The 18,766-nt window shown below is 41.2% G+C and overlaps 2 protein-coding genes across 2 annotated transcripts in view; one reads left to right on the forward strand and one right to left on the reverse strand.

The window, feature by feature from the left end:
- Positions 1–18,766, forward strand: part of ACAD10 (acyl-CoA dehydrogenase family member 10) — a 114,770-nt gene that overhangs the window by 32,244 nt on the left and 63,760 nt on the right. The gene's annotated exons all lie outside the window — the stretch shown is intronic.
- The window catches only part of BRAP (BRCA1 associated protein), a 30,736-nt gene continuing 13,590 nt past the window's right edge, over positions 1,621–18,766 (reverse strand). The window contains exons 7-12 of the mRNA XM_059893708.1: positions 15,525–15,600; positions 14,922–15,060; positions 14,443–14,552; positions 12,020–12,109; positions 6,111–6,214; positions 1,621–4,051 (exon numbers count right to left, since the gene is read on the reverse strand). Of these exons, the coding sequence (XP_059749691.1) occupies positions 3,688–4,051; positions 6,111–6,214; positions 12,020–12,109; positions 14,443–14,552; positions 14,922–15,060; positions 15,525–15,600 (883 nt within the window). The 3' untranslated portion in view covers positions 1,621–3,687. The remainder of the gene's footprint in view (positions 4,052–6,110; positions 6,215–12,019; positions 12,110–14,442; positions 14,553–14,921; positions 15,061–15,524; positions 15,601–18,766) is intronic.

Below are 18,766 nucleotides of genomic sequence, written 5' to 3' on the forward strand. Positions count from 1 at the left end.
GTACCAAAACCACATTTTGCAGCTGATTCCAGTGAGAAGTTTCTGACCCAAAGCAGTTCAATATTAGGCCCCAAAGACCACAGTCATCCTGTATAAAACAACAGATTGTTCATCTCTTCCTGGGCTTCTTTAATGCAGTAAGAATTCAAAATCCAGATTAAAAACCAACTGCAGAGCCCCTTTCGGGCTCTCGTAAGCTTTCAGAATTACATTGAGAGACTACTCGATGTTCATGAAAAGTATACTAGCTAAAATGATGCTGAAATGGTTTTGGCCTCTTAAAGTACAGCTTTCAAAATTCATGTCTGATAGAAACTGCTATCGTAAATGACAGCGTTCCGGGGAGGGCACGTGAGTTTCAGGGATGCAAGAAGAAGGGTTACCATCAAGTGGTAAATGGTTACCACTACCTTTAAAAAATACAAAGAGGATGTAAAGGAGTTGATTGTGACATTAATCAGGATAAAGAGGCCACACTCCCCGTCCCCCACAAAAAAAGTAAAAAATAAGTCTTATATAACTTCCCTTAAGTCTCCTAATGCACAAATGCAAAGAATGTTTTTTGCATGCTGCAGGCTGACCACAGTACTGCATTTGCGGGGAGGAAATCAACTTCACATCACAGAGGAGACACTCGGCTTTGGCTCTGGGGTAAAACTCAGGGTTCCTAAAGGGAAAGGCTTTTCTCCCTATTACGACTTCACTCTGTCATTTAAAAATTTTAACTTTAAAAGCCACATCTGTTGCAGAATTCTAGGACTCCCATTTCAGGAATTTTCACGAGCAAGAATGAGGACTGGCCAGCAGCAGAGGCCTGCCAGAGAACAATTGGTGCCTTCCTAAACTTGCTTCAGGTGTTGGCCAGGTCTCTGGGTAGTTGAGATGTCCCCCAGCACCACGGAAGAGCAGGAGCTGGGTCTTAAGAAATTCCTGAAAAATTTCCCTTCTACTGCCAAGAAGTAACACAGCAGAATGACCACGACATAAATCAGCTTTATCCTGGAGAAAACAAAATAGCTTTCCTCAAATGTTTTAAAAGTGACTTTCCATTTTTAGATAAGCCCATGGACTTTATCACAACAAGCTAAAATCTGCCACCAGCCCAAGCAACGTGGCATCGTGCAGAGCAGCCAAATCTTATGGATAGTATTTGTAGCTTGTGTATCCCGACTGCACTAGGAGAGGGGTTTCCAAGTGATGACAGAAGGTTGTTCATTTGTGATTTGCCAAGTTCTCCATATTCTACTGGCTGACTGTTTAAATCACTTTCTCAGCCCTTCTGATGAGTACAACTTCACTGCGCAAGCAGGGAGCGGGGAGTTGCTTCAGTGCTTTTTCTTACATGGTGGATCCTTAACAAGTCACATTTATGACAGTTTCCAAAAATAAAACAACCTCAGCTCGGTGTAGGGCCTGGAAAAAAGTCTCAGGTGTAGAAATTGACTGCTTTTAGTTTTCAAAAGAATTGTGTGCCTGGGTCTTCTCCTAACCCAAGCTTCCAAATTCAGAGAATTTTCCCTATTCTGTATCTGGTTCAGCTACTTTTTCTTAGATTATTCAGGTATACAAGCTCCCAAGCAAATATCAACCAGAGAGACACAGATTTCACACGGGGCAGAATCATTTCAAAGTTTGGTTATTTTAATGCAGTTTCATTGTTCAAGGTAGTATGGATACGTTAAGTGGTTCATTTCCATCCTGTAGGAAACACTAACAGCTTCTACCTTATGTAATTTTGTCAAATTCAAACATGACTCGTTGACCATTTAAAAAAACATTTTCTTTACATAGCTTGACAAGATTTTTTTTCTGGAACATTTTTTTAAACCTTCAAGTAGTTTGGAAACATTTGCCTATTTGCTCATTCCTCTGGGCACAGCCTTTCAGAGCATTTATCCCACCTATACTGAAAATCTCTGTTCTCCCAGCTGGTGGTACGGCCGCTTGGTGGAGGTGATCATAGAGAAATGAGCAAGCAAGCTTTGTCAACTACTTCTAATTCTCTTAATTAGTATGCTGCGATCCACCCCAGCTTCTGCAAGGTCAGACATGCAAGACAAGTACTTGGCCAAAAAAAGCAGGATTCTAACTAGTGTAAAAATAGATTTTAAATAAAATAGAATCTCTATAGGAAAGAGAATTAAGTTAGCTTCCCATTCCCACTCTTGCTTTAGGATATCTGTATATATAAGTGCAAGGGGGACTTATGGAGTTGGTTTGCCCTAAGAAAAAATTGAGAATGTCTGAGTACATTCATGTTGCAAAGTTACAGGGAAGGTTCTTTGGGAAATGCTGCGGCACATCCCACAGAAGTGGACGGTGATTAGCGATACAGTTGGTGTGCGAACAAATAACGTGCAAAATGTTTAGGTCAAAGAGGATGAGGCCTAATGATAGGCTAAGAACCAATTCTGAAGTGTGATAATTTGAAAACCTTGGCTAATTATAAAAACAGGAAAGAAAACCCATCATTTAACACTATGTCTTGTTAACCTACCCAGCTACCTCTTTTGGAAGCGAAATTCCGACACGGGTCTTACTTTAATTTTGCTTAATTACCACACATTACGAATTTTTTCTTTTTGACATTTCTGTTTCGAGAAAAAGTACACAGCCCCTCTGTTGGCCCACACAAGCATTACATGACTGTTTTAAAGGGGCCTCTGTTAAAATTCTAATTTTTGGATTTAGCAGCAGCCTTTTGGATATACCTTGAAGGCATAATTGAAAATCTGCCCAAGCTCCCTTTAGCCGCAACCTGAATACGCAGCCCAATCTTTTGTAAACACTCAGAAAATACTGATCCCAGCAAAATACAGTCAGCCAGTCAGAGGCCTCACTCTGCCTTTTCACATGGATGATAAATCTGCCTGCTTATTCTTGCTGGACGCTAGGAAATCCATTCTGAGACTGGAGTCTCAGAGCAAACATTTAGCCTCCTTCTCTGAGGTACATAATGAGCTGTGGAGGCATCAAAAATAAACAAAGTGGGGACATCACCATTTTTCCTACACTGGGTCCACTCAGTCTGCTCGGGGCTGTTTGTTTTTCCTGGCTAGGCCTGGAGCAAGAGGAGATGGCGGCTGGTGACAAGCCAGTGCCAGGTTTACAGACCCAGCCTCTTTTCATGTAACATTTGACCAATTATTCAATTCCCTGGAGGCAGGGAGGGATGCCAATGCTAATGCTAGGGAATTTTCATAAATCCTCAGTGGCCATGGAGAACCTCTCTCTCAAGCAGCTGCTATGACCTCAGGCAGGTTTGGTGCTTTAAGGATAGTTACCTTTGAGGGGACACAAAAAAATTCAACCTCTTAAAGTGACTCCAGAACTGAACGTCTGTCTAATACACCAACTCAATAAAAACAACAGAAAAATGCACAGCAGAGTTGGGGCATCTATCAAGTAGGAAGGCAAAATGGTCATTAGAACGTCTGAGGTCAGTGAACTATTACGGTTGAAAAAAGCAGCCACCTTTGAAAACACTGCCCGTTTCCCTCAGCTCTACTAGCTGTCAGCCCTCTAACGTTCGTTACACCACACGCTAGCAAATGAAAGATCCGAACAACTGAGACTTGATCCTCACTTATACTTATTCAGGGTCCACCCTCACATTTAGCTGAAGGCCCCAGCACACCCTTGCTGTGCCAGGGAAAACAGTCTCAAGGACATGTGTTTCTCTGAAGGTCACTTGCCCCTCTTGCTGCGGCCCTTCCTGGAGGACAGCTTCCCGCTGCCCCCCGAAGACGGGGGGCTTGAGGCCGAGGCCATGGCAATGTTGATCTGTCCCTCCTGGATTTCCTGCCGGGTCTCAGCGGGCAGGTGGTTGATCTTCTGCTGCGTCTCCAGGTAGAACATGACGTCCCGCAGCTGCTCCTGGATCTCAGTGATCTGCAGGTCCTTCTGGTCGCAGGTCTCCTTTAACACCCTCTCCTCTTCCTTCAGCTTGTTCTGCAGGAGGACTTGGTTGGCTCGCAAACACTTGTTCATTTCCTGCTCCTCTTTGAGCTCTGTGGTGAGTTTGGCCACTTTCGTGTTTAGCTGAGTGCACCTTTTACAAAACAAAGGAAGACAGAGCACGTTTTTCATTTGCTGACACACTCCCCTTTCTGCTCTGGGATTGAACAGAGGAGCCATGACCTCAGAAGCCATTTAGGGCAGACCCCTCCCTCCCATGGCGGGGGGGGGGGGGGGGGGGACTGGTTTGCTGCCACTGCAACAGCTACGTAAAACAAGAATTTTGCTCTAGTTAACTCAAGTGTAGCCTCAGGACAATTTTTTTTTTTTTTTTTTTTAAGGATCAGAAAATTTTCAATAGCAGAAACTATTCTGTGATTCATGGTAAAACTTCTACTGCTTCTCTGTTTTGTTTACATGGGTGGCTTAAGAGATGATAGCTGTGATAAAGAAGTTATGAGGAAAAGTGACATTCTTAAAGAGTCAAGTACTCTGATCTCACTGCATTTGCTGGAGAAGAGTTTTCAAGAATAGGGAGTGCCTTACTGATGCTCAATCTTACTCACAAGTAAAGAATGACAAATTAAAACACCACTTGAGATACATTTTTATGTATCAGAATGCCAAAGAGCTCAGATGTGGGAAAAGGGGGTACTCCCACACGCTGGTACTAGAGTGTGAACTGGCACAAACTCCTTGGAAGTCAACTTGACACCATCTATGAAAATCAAAATTTCACCTGCCCTTTCACATAGCTATTCTACTTCCAGGAATTTATCCTATAAAGTAAATATACTCAGGACTGCACTAAATAACAAATGCAGAAAGATGCTTATTGCAACATTGTTTATAGTAGTGTGAGACTTGAAACAACTTACATGTCCATCAAGGGGAACTGGTTAAAATTATTATGGGACCTTCATATGATGTTACAAAGATCAGAATAGATCTAGATGTGCCAGTACAAAAAAAAAAAAAAAAATCTCCAAAACAGAATATTTTACCAAATAGAATACCTAATATTATTCAAGTTTTGTAGAAAAAAGATGTATGTGAGAGGTTTACACAGGTACAGCAAAAGATCTAGACCAACAAATATTCACTGGTACCATTAATAATGGTTACCTCTAGATAGCAGGATTTGGGGGTGAAAGAAAACTTCCAGTTTTAACTTTTAAATTCTTTGGAACAGTTCAATTTGTTAGGGTGCTGAAAGTATAGAAGAATTTTTGATTTGTATTTCTATTAATGTAGTGTTGTTTTCACAGCAGTTAAAAACACCTTTGCTGAAGAGTTTCTTTTGGGGTGATGAAAAATTCTGGAACCATACAGTGGTCATAGCTGCACAACACTGTGAGCTGCATACTTAAAACGGCAGAATCTACGTTACACAGATTTTACCCCCCAATCCCCCCACACAAACGACTAAAAATATCCAACTATTTGCAATGAGGGAAAACAGGTGAAAGGTATACAGGAATTCTTTGCACTATCTTTGCAACCTTTTGTAAAACTAAATTTATCCCAAGATTAAAAAAAAAACAACAAAAAAACTTCTTAAGGGACAATTATCCCCCTTAAATTATTTTTTATCCATTTGTCTGGAGTAAAAAAATCCAATTATTTTTGCGAGTATAACTTAAACTAGAAAGGTAGTTTCAATCAGTAGCAATTATCTTCCCAAATAACAGTAGTAGAGTCTGTTCTTGCCATGCTGTTGATGAGTTTTTTGCTCCATATTCAACATCTTTGGCCTGTAATTCCCGACCAAGGCCAGAACGCATGCCATCTTCAGCTTAAACGTGAATCTCTTTCCTAACTGCCATTTCTCAGCCACCATGGTTCAGAGACGCTCTGGGCACAAGGAAGTTGCTTTCTACAGGCCAAAATGGAAGATACTTGCATGTAGCGTGAGTACAGACATCAGGAGAGAGTCCTGCATTCCACATGGCATCCATCTGGCGTGAAACACTGAATTTTTTAGTAAACAGGAAGTCACAGTAGGTTTGCTCCATATATGGGGAGAGCCCCGAAAACTTGGTGATACACACTTGACAATGAGAGTGTGTCCATGGGTATAAAGGAGATTATCTGTTTATGGAACCTGTTAGAATAAAAAAAGCTAATTAAAAGAACAGGCCAGTTATACCTACTTTCTTTCCACAGACTGCTTTTCTTTCAGGAGATCATTTAGTCTGTGCTCCAAATTATCACATTTCTCAATTGTTTCTTTAAATTTGGTCTTCATGTTGTTAATCTGAAAGAGCAAACAGAGATCAGTTTCACTTCACAAAGACAAAGCTGTGTGGCCTTTGGGGCTAACGTCACAATTTTTTTTTTCCAATTACCTGTCTTTAACTTTGACAAACCAAACTTGGAAAAGGTGAGACCATTATCTGAAAGAATTTCTGCAATAGGAATAAAAATTTTGAGAAATCCTTTTTTTCTTACCATTTCTCTAAACCAGGATGAAGAGGGCCAAGAGCTACTGAAATGTTGAGTGAAACTGCCAGAAGGTAAAGAAAGAGCTTCAGGCTGTAGAGCAGGAGATGATTTATCAGAGGCCAGACCAGAACCTCCCATTCTTTTTTTTTTAAGTTGAAGTGTAGCTGATGATATTGTGTAATATTGTGTTAGTTTCAGGTGTACAGCAAAGTGATTCGTATATATATATTTCAGATTATTTCCATTATAGGTTATTACAAGACATTTGAGTATTGTTCCCTGTGTTATACAGTAAATCCTTGTTGCTTTCTATTTCATATATAGTAGTATCTGTTGATCTCATACTGCCCTTCCTTTCCCCTTTGGTAAACGTAAGTTTGTTTTCTGTGTCTGTGAGTCTGTTTCTGTTTTGTAGATTCATCTGTATTATTTTTTAGATTTGGATATAAGTGATACCATATATTTGTCCTTCTGTCTGACTTACTTTTAGTTTGATAATCTCTAGGTCCATCCATGTTGCTGCAAGTGGCATTATTTCATTCTTTTTTATGGCTGAGTAATATTCCATTGCATATATATACCACATCTTCTTTACCCATTTATCTGTGGATGGACATTTAGGTTTCTTCCATGTCTTAGCTACTGTAAACAGTGCTGCTATGAACACTGGGGTGCATTTTTCTTTTCAAATTAGTTTTCGTCTTTTCTGAATATATGCCCAGGAGTGGGATTGCAGGATCATATGGTAGTTCTGTTTTTAGTTTTTTAAGGAACCTCCATACTGTCTTCCATAGTGACTGCACCAATTTACATTCCCATCAACAGTGTAGGAGGGCAGAATCTCCAATTCTTAACTGACCACTGTTTTTTAACTCTTGAGATCATATTCTAAAAGTTACACTTGACCCTTGAACAACGTGGGGTCTCGGCCCTCCTTGAAGTCGAAAATCTGAGTACAACTTTATTGTCGGCCCTCCGTATCCATGGTTCTGCATCTGTGGATTCAACCATTTGCGGATCCTGCAGTACTGTAGCAGGTATCCACTGAAAAAAATCCACATATAAGTGGATCTGTGCAGTTGAAATCCATGCTTTTAAGTGACAATTGTATTATCCAAATAATCTGAAGTTACTTGTAACAGGTGATTCTGTTTGGTGCTTTTTTCCATCCAAATTCACTATTAATTTTCTCATGTACTGTGAAGCCATATGGAACATAAGCAGTTCTTATTTTGAGTTTATATAAAGGCAATTTACAGAGAGAATTCAAATTACATTGTCTTAAAAACTTAAGAGAAATTAAAAATTCTGGTGTATTATGTGTCAGATGGCAGCAATCCTAGCAAGGAGTCTGTAGAAGTCTAGTTATGTAGACACTGGATTCACACAGGTGTTAAGATCTACAGACTTGGGAAACACCTCAACTCCACTTGTCTAAGGACATAGGAAGACAGGTGGATCATGAGGTAATAATAATAGGAAACAGAAGTGACTGAGAATTTAAATCCTATGGCCCAGGCCCTGGCTAGGTGTTTTATAGGTAGTATCTCATTTATTCTTTATAACAAGCCTATGACTTAGGTATGTAAACTTTTTACAGAAACTGAGGCTTAGAGAAAGGTGAGGCAATACACTCCAAGGTCACCCAGCTCGAGTGACATGGGTCCAATATTGGACCCCCAAGTCTGGGTCCAAAGCCAAGTTCTAAAACTCTCTCTGCACTATACGGGAGGCCAAAGCTCTATAGCAAAGGAAAACTGACCTCTTGGCAAGATTTAAACTCTTAGCAGAGATCCATGATGCATGCAACCAACATCCATCACGCCAGAAAAAGGGCCACTACTTTTAACGCTTTCTTTTTAAACATTTGCTACGGCTCGCCTAACAGGTCTCTAACAGCACTGCTCCCTCTTTTTTAAAATAAGAAATTAACTGTTTTGTAGAAATTAACTTTAGAGCCAACGTCATTAAGTTGGAAGAACATGCAATTAAAGAGAGATTTCTAAAAGTTCCTCTATGTCATAAAAATAAAAATAGCTTTCAAGTTGCTCTCATTCTATTTGGTATTAATTTTCTCCTCAATATTGTTTTAAAATAAGACCACTAGATCCTTTTGACATTTTCTCTTAAACTGACTCCTGTCAGTTTAGGGAAATTGGAAAGGACACAAATGACCATCAAAAGGAACCAAACTGTCTGTTTTGGTCACTAAAGACAGTAAGCTAAACACATTTAAATCAAGATGAAAAGTATCTAGTAACCTCAAAAAGGTTTCCAATATTGCTAGAGACAAATGTTACAATGGCTTAAATTAGTGTTTGTTTTTTTAAAATTTATTTTTTATTTATTTTTATTTTTGGCTGCACTGGGTCTTCGTTGCTGCGTGCGGGCTTTCTCTAGTTGCGGCGAGTGGGGGCTACTCTTCATTGCGGTGCATGGGCTTCTCTTGTGGCGGAGCATGGGCTCTAGGCACGCAGGCTTCAGTAGTTGTGGCACACAGGCTCAGTAGTTGTGGCTCGCAGGCTCTCGAGCGCAGGGTCAGTAGTTGTGGCGCACAAGCTTAGTTGCTCTGCAGCATGTGGGATCTTCCCGGACCAGGGCTTGAACCCGTGTCCCCTGCATTGGCAGGCGGGTTCTTAAGTACTGCGCCACCAGGGAAGTCCTAAATTAGTGGGTTTTTTTTTTTTTTTTAAACATAAACATTTTTTAAAAATTAATTAATTAATTAACTTATTTATGGCTGTGTTGGGTCTTCGTTTCTGTGCGAGGGCTTTCTCTAGTTGCGGCAAGTGGGGGCCACTCTTCATCGCTGTGCGCGGGCCTCTCACTATCGCGGCCTCTCTTGTTGCGGAGCGCAGGCTCCAGACGCGCAGGCTCAGTAATTGTGGCTCACGGGCCTAGTTGCTCCGCGGCATGTGGGTTCTTCCCAGACCAGGGCTTGAACCCGTGTCCCCTGCATTGGCAGGCAGATTCTCAACCACTGCGCCACCAGGGAAGCCCTAAATTAGTGGTTTTAAAAGCACTTCTGACCATTAGCCCTCAGTACGAAACACTTAGTACACACACACACACACACCCTGATACAAAAGTTGCACAAAACAATATTAAATGTGATACACTCTGACATCTACCCTATGCTGTCTAATAAAAATGCCAGTTGTGGCCACCAAACTCAGTTCACAATCCACACCTGGAAAAACAGCAATTTCTATATGGAGCTAGAGGTTTAAAAAGAAAAGAGGTATCTTTAGGGGAATGCACCTGTACTGATGGCCTACTCTATGCTCTTATACATGGCCCCACTAAAACTATGAACCTTCAAGTGGGTACGAGCTTCATTTTCCAGAACAGACTCTGCTCACATACTACAGCAATTGTACTACCTAAGGCATCGGGGGACTGGAATAGTATTATAATTGAAGTCCACAGTGAATTTCAATCTTCAGCTCCTCCCCTCCCCCACATTAACTTTTTAGGAGGCCCATGACCAAGAATCTCTGCCAGTGAAACGCACGGTTACTGTTTCTCCCTGCATGTGCTCTACTGCTGGAGGTGCCAACGGACAGAGGACTGGTCAAAAGGAGGACAGCAGCAGGAACAAAAGGCTTGCGTCACCGATTAACTTACGGATAAGTGACATTTTTTACTAGAAAACAAAATATCCTTTTCGAGCTTTTTATTTAGGGCTGCCCTTGCCTCTACCTTATCCCTACCTAAAAGTAGACCCAAGTTTCACATTTTTTAGCTTCCCTGCCCCTTGACTTGCTTTCCATGGGCATGTGTTAGGGAATGCAGTTAATCCTAAGGAATCTTAAAAGGCAGAGAGAATCCTGAGCTTAGCTCTCAAGGGTCTGCACAAAGCACTTTAGGTGGTCACGCTGGTATAGCCCGTAGAAAAACCCAATAGTGAGGCTGCGTGGAGTTGCCAGTGCTCCTCCCTGGGAGCCCCAAACTTGACACCAAGTGGCAGCGACCTCTGCTCTGACTTGTGAGTGCCATCAGACGCACCTCCTTCCCACATGGACTCCAATCAAGCCCTATTCAGAACAGTATGTCAAGTGACCTGAAGCCCCTCTGGAAAGGCACTTCCATTGCTTAGAAGGTTCCTGTAAGAATTTCATCATGAACTTTTCACCAAAGATCATTTTAAAGCTGGTGTTAAGCCTTAATGAAAAAACCCTGATTTCTCCTCATTTGTAGGCATACTCAGAAACCGGCGCCCATGGGCCTGGCATAAAGTGAAAGCTTGGCCCTGCCTGCTAAGCTCCACGATTACACCAGCTACCACTGAGGTGAGCCCCAAACCCGGCTCTGCAGTCCCCCCATCTGAGGGCCCAGATGCTGGTGAGGATTCGCAAAGTTATGAAAATAATCACTTTAAAAATAATCATTTAAGTCAATCATTTAAAAAAATTTAGAAGCCTTTACTTAACACTAAGGGAATCACTGAATTATGAACATTGTCTCTAGGTCCTGGTAATGGTTCCCAGGGCCCTAGCTAAACACGAACACTCAGGCGCTCACTGGTTTTCAAAGTCCCTGGTCTGGAACCCTCAGGGTTCCCTGTACATGCTGGAGCCAAAGGGAAAACCAAGCAGGTGGAGCTCTGGGCCACTATGGGCCGGGTTTCCACCAAAATCACATCGCTTTTCTCTTCTATCCATCCGAGTAGTGAATGGCCTTTTCTTTAAAGCATTATTTTGTTAAATTTTCAAGACTACTGCCCTAGACCAATAAGGTGCCATGGTGACCACTTCAGCATCTCTGCCTAATTTTATTCCCTTCAGTTTCAAAGCACCATCTTGTTGCCTCAGGAGCCCATATTCAGCTCCCCAAAGCAGCTGTTCCCAAGTTGACAAACCAACTGGCTGACTGAAAGTACAAACCCTCATGCACATACTTCTGTTTTTTAAATGGAATTGCACAAGGCACTAGAAAACCTGATTGAAGTTAACAAACAAACAACATCCCAACCTCAAAATACCAAAATACCAAGCCTTTAAGTCCAAGGTTTCTTTTGTTTCAGGTACGTAGCAAGTATTTTATTTCTTCCTTAACTTAGTATAGTATAGGGCTCAGCAAAAAATAAAATTGTGTGTAGGGCTCAGCACACAATAAAATCTTCTTGATTTACTGATCCTAGGTGAGAATATATGTCTGCTTCCCTGCTCCTTTTAAATTATGCTTAGTTGATTACATTTGCAATAGCGTATTTCTGTCTCTTCCTTTTCCTCTTTTTGACTAACTTCATTCTCATTGTGGTCTACAATTTCTTGTTCCCTGATACGACCTTCTGGGGCTAAGTCTCTAGCATAATGACAAGTCAGGTTTACTACTTCTTCTTGGAAACTTGACGTAGAGTTAGGTTACTGGGGTGAGCCAACTGATTCCAAATCTTTTCTTTTTTTCTACCCCTTACTAGCCCCCAGCTTTGTTGAGATTTAACTGACATCTAACAAAGGTTTCATTTTAGAGGTAAACCAGTTCTCTACCTATAGATGAGACTGAGAAGGAAGACTCTCTAAGATTCCTTTTTCCCTGTACTCTTCCTTCTCCCACCCAACATCAGGCTGTCCTAGCATGTGGCATTTCAGCAGTCACCAAACCAGAAACTTACTTCCTCTGCTGTGTCCTTCTCTATCCGAACTATCTTGTTTTCCCAGTAGATTCGTTGAGACTCCAGCTGGCTCGTTAGTAAATATGAATACTACAAAAACAGAGAATGAACACCAAAACGTAAGTCACAGTTGTCAGTCTCTGAAATTCAATTAAAACCTGACTTTTAATGACCTGCAGAAGATTAAGAGGAACATTCAGAATGTATATTACACCTTGGTTCCACTCTACTCAATAAACCAGGGGAACACAGAGAGGACAATTACACTTTGGTCCTCTGGGGGCTTACAATCTACAGGGACAAACAGAGAAATGTACGATTAAAAAAACCCTTAAGTTTCTGTTTAAGCTGACTTCAAGAAGAACTACATGGTTTTAAATCAAAGTGTAACTCAAATCAGCTCATCCATCTGCCCCCTCCAGGAAGCTGTCCCTGTCACTCCCAGCCCTGGGTTAATTGCCTCTCTCGGCTCCCACGACACTGTGCCTATCATTAACAGCACTTATGACATTAGCACTTAATCACCGGTTTGCCTGCCTCTCTCCTTCGGAACTCTTTGAAAGCAAGGATTATATCTTTATTTTTGTACCCCCAGTGCCTGGCACATTTTGGATGTCAAGAAATGTTTGCTGCCTGAGTGCATGAATGAATGAACAGTGCTGTGTAACTACAGAGAAAGGATAGATGGCTTATGACAGTAGGATTCGGTAGGACTTCTGAGAGGTGAGATTTGAGAGGACTCTTGACACACAGACAGGAGGAGGAGACAGATTCCAGAGAACTAACAAGATGTGAGCTGCGGATGTTTAGACTTGCTTCAGAGATGAAGTGAGACCAATGAGGCTGGGGTGTAGGGTATGGAGAGATGGGGCCTATGGAAGGCTCTGGGGTATGATATCGAGAAATAAGAGCCAAGGAGTGGCAAGATCACATCTGCATTCTGGAAAGACCATTCCAGGAGACTGGAAGAGATCTAATCATGTTTGCAGGCCAGAGAAGAGAATGAAAGAGCAACAGAAAGAAAGGACAATTGGAAGAATGTATGTGTGTGTGTCACTAGAATGTATGCTCCATAAGGGCAGGGAGTCAATAAATGCTGAGTTCCCAGCACATGGAAGAGTGGCTAACAGATGGCAACCCTCAATAAGTATTCATTGAATGAACATACTTAATTTGGAAGAGTTACTAAAAACTTAACATTAAAAATTTGGATTTTTGGGGGGGACTTCCCTGGTGGTCCAGTGGTTAAGAATCCGCCTCCCAATGCAGGGGACGCGGGTTCGATCCCTGGTCGGGGAACTAAGATCCCACATGCCGCGGGGCAACTAAGCCCGCGAGTGCTGCAACTACTGAGCCCGCGCACTCTGGAGCCCAAGCACCACAACTGGAAAGAAGCCCTCCCGCCGTAACGAAAGATCCTGCATGCCACAACTGAGACCCGATGCAGCCAAAAATAAAAATAAATAAATAAATAAATATTAAAAAAAAAAAAAAAGATTTGAATTTTTTTCACATCAATATAATTTATTAATGGTAACATCAGCTCTATTTTAGGCCATTCCACTGACCTTAAAAGTCTACAGATGAGCAAGTTTTCAAATGTCCACTTCCTCCCAAGATTAAGGTATTTGTTTTTAAAGTAATCATTTTGAAATTTATAAAATAGGACTGATGTTAAACTTTTCCTTCCTTAATATAAAATTTACACATCAATTTTATAGTAGATGGAGTTTACTGCTATGAGAAAAATCAGACTGTGGTAATTTTATTGCTTCTTCAATTATATGAATACCCTAAAAATGGCTTTATCTATATAAGGGTCCAATTCATAAAAGCCAGCCCAATATATGGGAAAAAGCTTCTCAGCATGGAAAGATGCTATTGGGATTAACTCATCCTGACCAAGTTTGCTCAATTTCCAACTGCTACTGTGATGCCAACAGGAAGATTTTTTTTTTTAATATAACTTTTTTTTCCAAGAATATATTTTATTTTATTTTTTATTTTTTGGCCATACCGTGCAGCATGTGGGATCTTAGTTCCCCGACAAGGGATCGAACCCGTGCCCCCTGCAGTGGAAGCGTGGAGTCCTAACCACTGGACCACCAGGGAATCCCCCCCAACAGGAAGATTCTTGACTTCCAGCTTTATCACAGCTATTGAGGACAACACTAATACTGAACTTGAGACAACCAGGAACATGACACTGAAGGTAATAAGGCTCAGTGAAACTTAGCTTTTCAAAGAAGAAAATCAGATGGAATAAAAATATTTTTATAATCCTTCAGAGCAACACAGATCTTTAAAACAAAAGCTAACATGCAGGGCATATGGCAAAATTAAAAGCCCGAACAACCTTTCAAGTTAGAGTAGTAAAAAGCAGTACACATAGGTATTCAGTAATTATTAATAAAATATCTTACCTCTAACTGTAAGGCATCTATTTTCTCCTCCTGGCAAGTATCACCCTCACATTCATACTGTACTATCTTTCCATCTGTTTTACTTGCAACCAGTCGATGGACGTAATTATCTAAAGAAAAGAATGAGTCAACCAAGGCATGTTTCTTCAGAATGAAAAGGGTCTCCATAAGCCTTTAACTCTGACAAAATTTTGTTTTTACAGATCCAAATGAAATGCCTTGCAATATTTCTTTAAAAGTGGGTTAAATCATTTGAATTAAAAAAAAAAGAGTGAGAGGGCAGAGTGTAAGTATTAACTCTCTTTATCCTGTGCAATGCAGGCCATTCAAAGGAAATAGTGCCCTATGGGGCACCATGAGAACTGGAGTTTGCCACAGCTGTCAGGAAGATTTCAAGCTGTGAGAGCAAGGGGAGAGGTTCTGACGGAGACGTTTTCAGACAGAATGAATCCAAATTAGAAAATGGGAGTGGTGTTCACCTCCAGCATAGTCCCAGACTCGATGGTTGGTGAGCTGCATGGCATATGTGTGCTGGGTCTCCTCGAAGTGCTTATAGGCGTGTCGACTCACATACCGTCCACATCCTATGTGGCCACATATTAAACAAATCCACAGGTTCTGCCGAGAAGGAGGTAAGATCCTAATTAGTTACATAAAAACACATGACCTGGTCCACTGGGGTGGAAAGGGGAGAGCCTGACACAGGATGAGGTTTAGAGTTGTTTCTACAGGAGTTCTGAATAAATATGTTTAAAACCCAACAAGCAAGGATGCTTTTAGGGGTCAATTAGTTTTTCGCTCTGGATTCTGTGGAACTCTATGTAAATAGCAAGAAAAAATAATCACAATTTATCAACAAAAGTCTAGGCGTTTTCAAAGGCCAAAGAATGAAACCATAAAGTATTTTGTGTAGGAGTAAAATAGTTTGTGTATTTATATTTTTTGCCTGACCCTGGACAAAAAGAAAAAAAAAAAAATCAGTCTCAAAAAGAATTGAAAAGAATTTACGCCACACTGGGCAGAAGAAAACCCCAGACAGTTGAAGCCGCGTGCGTTATTCTTTCCCACCACTTGTTACTTACTTCCTGAACGCCACACTCGAAACACTTATTTTCTTCTACTGGCTCTGGTGTTTGACAATATCGGCAAACAGGGCACCTATAAAGGACACCAAAAAAAAATTAATACAGATTAAATATAAAAGACAGCTGTCACAGAACCCAAAAGTCAAAAATGCAATTGTATATCCTCCCTCTCTTATATAATAGTTTTAAGTTTATCGTAATTAAGGACATCATTCAAAAGACAAATGCTTTCAAGCTATTCTCAAACGAAATGAAAAAAAAACACACAAAATCTTTTTTTTTTTTAATTTATTTATTATTTATTTATTTATTTTTGGCTGCGTTGGGTCTTTGTTGCTGCGTGTGGGCTTTCTCTAGTTGCTGCGAGTGGGGGCTACTCTTTGTTGCGGTGCACGGGCTTCTCTTGTTGCGGAGCACGGGCTCTAGGAGCGCGGACTTCAGTAGTTGTGGCATGCGGGCTCAGTAGTTGTGGCTTACGGGCTCTAGAGTGCAGGCTCAGTAGTTGTGGCGCACGGGCTTAGTTGCTCCGCGGCATGTGGGATCTTCCCGGACCAGGGCTCGAACCCATGTCCCCTGCATTGGCAGGCGGATTCTTAAGCATTGCGCCACCAGGGAAGTCCCACAAAATCTTGATAAAGCTGAGGATAAGGGAAAAATCTTGATCTGCCTCATATCTTTCTCCACTCTTCTGTCTAAAGCTTACGTAATCAAAGAACTAAATATTTATAAGTTAGAATTAGAGACTTGAGACGAATTGTTAATTTTGTTTCACGTCTGGCTAACCACAATGTATTTTTACTTCAATCTACCTTATCCCCACTTCTCAAAGTTTTAAATCATCCAAAATGTACCCTGTCCTCTCAAGGTTGCTCCTAAGAGTTGAAACTAAATTCTGTAGTAAATTTCACTAAAAAAAAAAAAAAAGTTAATGTACTTCATGAAACACATACAACATTTTATCATACAATGAATTTCATCTGGAAAAAGATACCAGTGCTCGGTGAGTACTAAAGTTTCAATTTACAAAAAGCCAATAAAAATGGCACAGAAGCCAAACTCATAGATACACAGAGCAGAAAGGTGGCTACCAGGGGCTGGGAAAAGGGGGAAACAGGGAGATGTTGGTCAAGAGGTACAAACTTTCAGTTATGCAAGATGAGTAAGTTCTAGAGAACTGGTATACATCAATGTTGACTATAATTGACAATATTGTACCGTGTTCTTGAAATTTACTAAGAGGGTGGAGCTTGGTTGGTCTCACGACAAAAAAAAAAGAAAAGTAAAAACAAAAAGGGAAAACGGTAAAGGTGTGAAGTGATGGATATGCTGACTTGCTTGGCTGTGGTGAGTGTTTTACAGTGTTGATGTATATCGGGTCATCTAGTTGTACACCTTAAATATATACAATTTTTGATTGTCAATTATACCTCAATAAAAATGAAAAAAAAATTGAAAAAAATCCATTAACCCTTATACTCAAGACAAAATAATGCTAAGTACCAGTCACGAATATTTGTGGCCAATGGGCAAAAATGACAGAAAGTAGGTGATAGTTGAGGCTAAGTGAACTGGCACCAAGAAGAAAGAATGTTCAAGATATAACTAGTATCAGTTTGTTACCCTACTGAATAGATAAAACCAAGAAATGGAAATAAGCAGGAAGAACACTAAGTTCTTATCACAGATAAAGGACTGTGTTTCCCAAGAGAAAGCTAAAGGATTTAGTCTGTCTCTTTCTTTAGTGCCAAAAGAGAAGACAGGACAAACTTGAAGAAGTAACAAAAGTGGCAGCTAGGGACTTCCCGGGTGGCCCAGTGGTTAAGAATCCACCTGCCAATGCAGGGGACATGGGTTTGAGCCCTGGCCGGGGAAGATCCCACATGCTGCGGAGCAACTAAGCCCATGCACCACAACTACTGAGCCTGCGCTCTAGAGCCCACGAGCCACAACTACTGAAGCCCACGTGCCTAGAGCCCGTGCTCCGCAACAAGAGAAGCCACCGCAATGAGAAGCCCGCGCACCACAACAAAGAGTAGCCGCCGCTCGCCACAACTAGAGAAAGCCCGCGCACAGCAACGAAGACCCAATGCAGCCAAAAATAAATAATAAATAAATAAATAAATGTATTAAAAAAAAAAAAAGTGGCAGCTAGGATGCCACAAGCAGTCTTGTCAAAAGTAGGAACTAGCTCTGTGTCATCAGTTCAGTCTTTGTGGCAGCTGTGGTAGTGGTGGGATAAGAAAACAGCAAACGAATTCTGAAATCTAATTTTCTATACTGTGCCAAAATGATCTTTCCGAAATGTATGATCCTGAGGATAAAAAGGAAAAAGGGGGGAAAATTATAAAAATAAACTTATCTGTACTATACAATTAGCACTCTATGATATACCATCTCACCTGTCTATTAAAAAATAACAGTTCATTCAATTCTTCCTGCCTTCCCTTCAAAAATAATTTTGAGTTGTAATCTTATTTTCCTGAGGAGATATTTGGGGAAATCCTCTCAGAATGTCCTTCCCTGACAAAAAACCACCCTTCGTGACGTGGTACCAAGACCGCCTTCTGTAAGCAGCCCTTCCAGACCACCCCAGCGGGGGAGCTGGCTCTCTCTCATCTCTATCTCGAATTGTATGCACACATGTATGTGTGACTCTCCCTTAGCAGATCACTGTTCCTGAGGAGGGTCTGTGTTTGTTTCTCTCCCCCTCAGCACATAGCACTGTACTGTGCACATAGAGAGGCTCAAAACCCACTTGCTGAAGGCACGGTATGGTTTTGAGGGCAGCTGCCCGGTGGGTTGAATTCTGGACCCAGTTCTGGCATTCGTTCTCTGTCATGACACTTTGAGCATGCTAATTTTCACCTCTGGGCCTCTGTCTCCTCCTCTATAAAATGAGGAGGTTGGACAAGATGGTCCCTGAGGAAACTTCCAACTTGAAAATGCTATGGTTTTACAAAAATTAACTTGTACGGAAAGTAAAATTGGAGTGGCAGGAAACAAAGAAGCATCCAGAACTTAAACGGTGTAGCAGATGGACACAAGATACAGACAGACACTTTATGCAACACAAACATCTCAGCGTGGCTTTACTCAAGGCAAATTTAAGCCTGGACAATTCTCTGAAGAACCCTCAAATGATACCCCAGAATTGACCAAGGACTCTACAGAACTGGGGCAAGATTCTTCTCCAGGTAAACAAGCCATGGAAAAGCCAGGGTCTATTTGCTCAGAGATAT

The sequence above is a fragment of the Balaenoptera ricei genome, chromosome 14 (assembly GCF_028023285.1).
Source record: "Balaenoptera ricei isolate mBalRic1 chromosome 14, mBalRic1.hap2, whole genome shotgun sequence".
Lineage (NCBI taxonomy): Eukaryota > Metazoa > Chordata > Mammalia > Artiodactyla > Balaenopteridae > Balaenoptera > Balaenoptera ricei.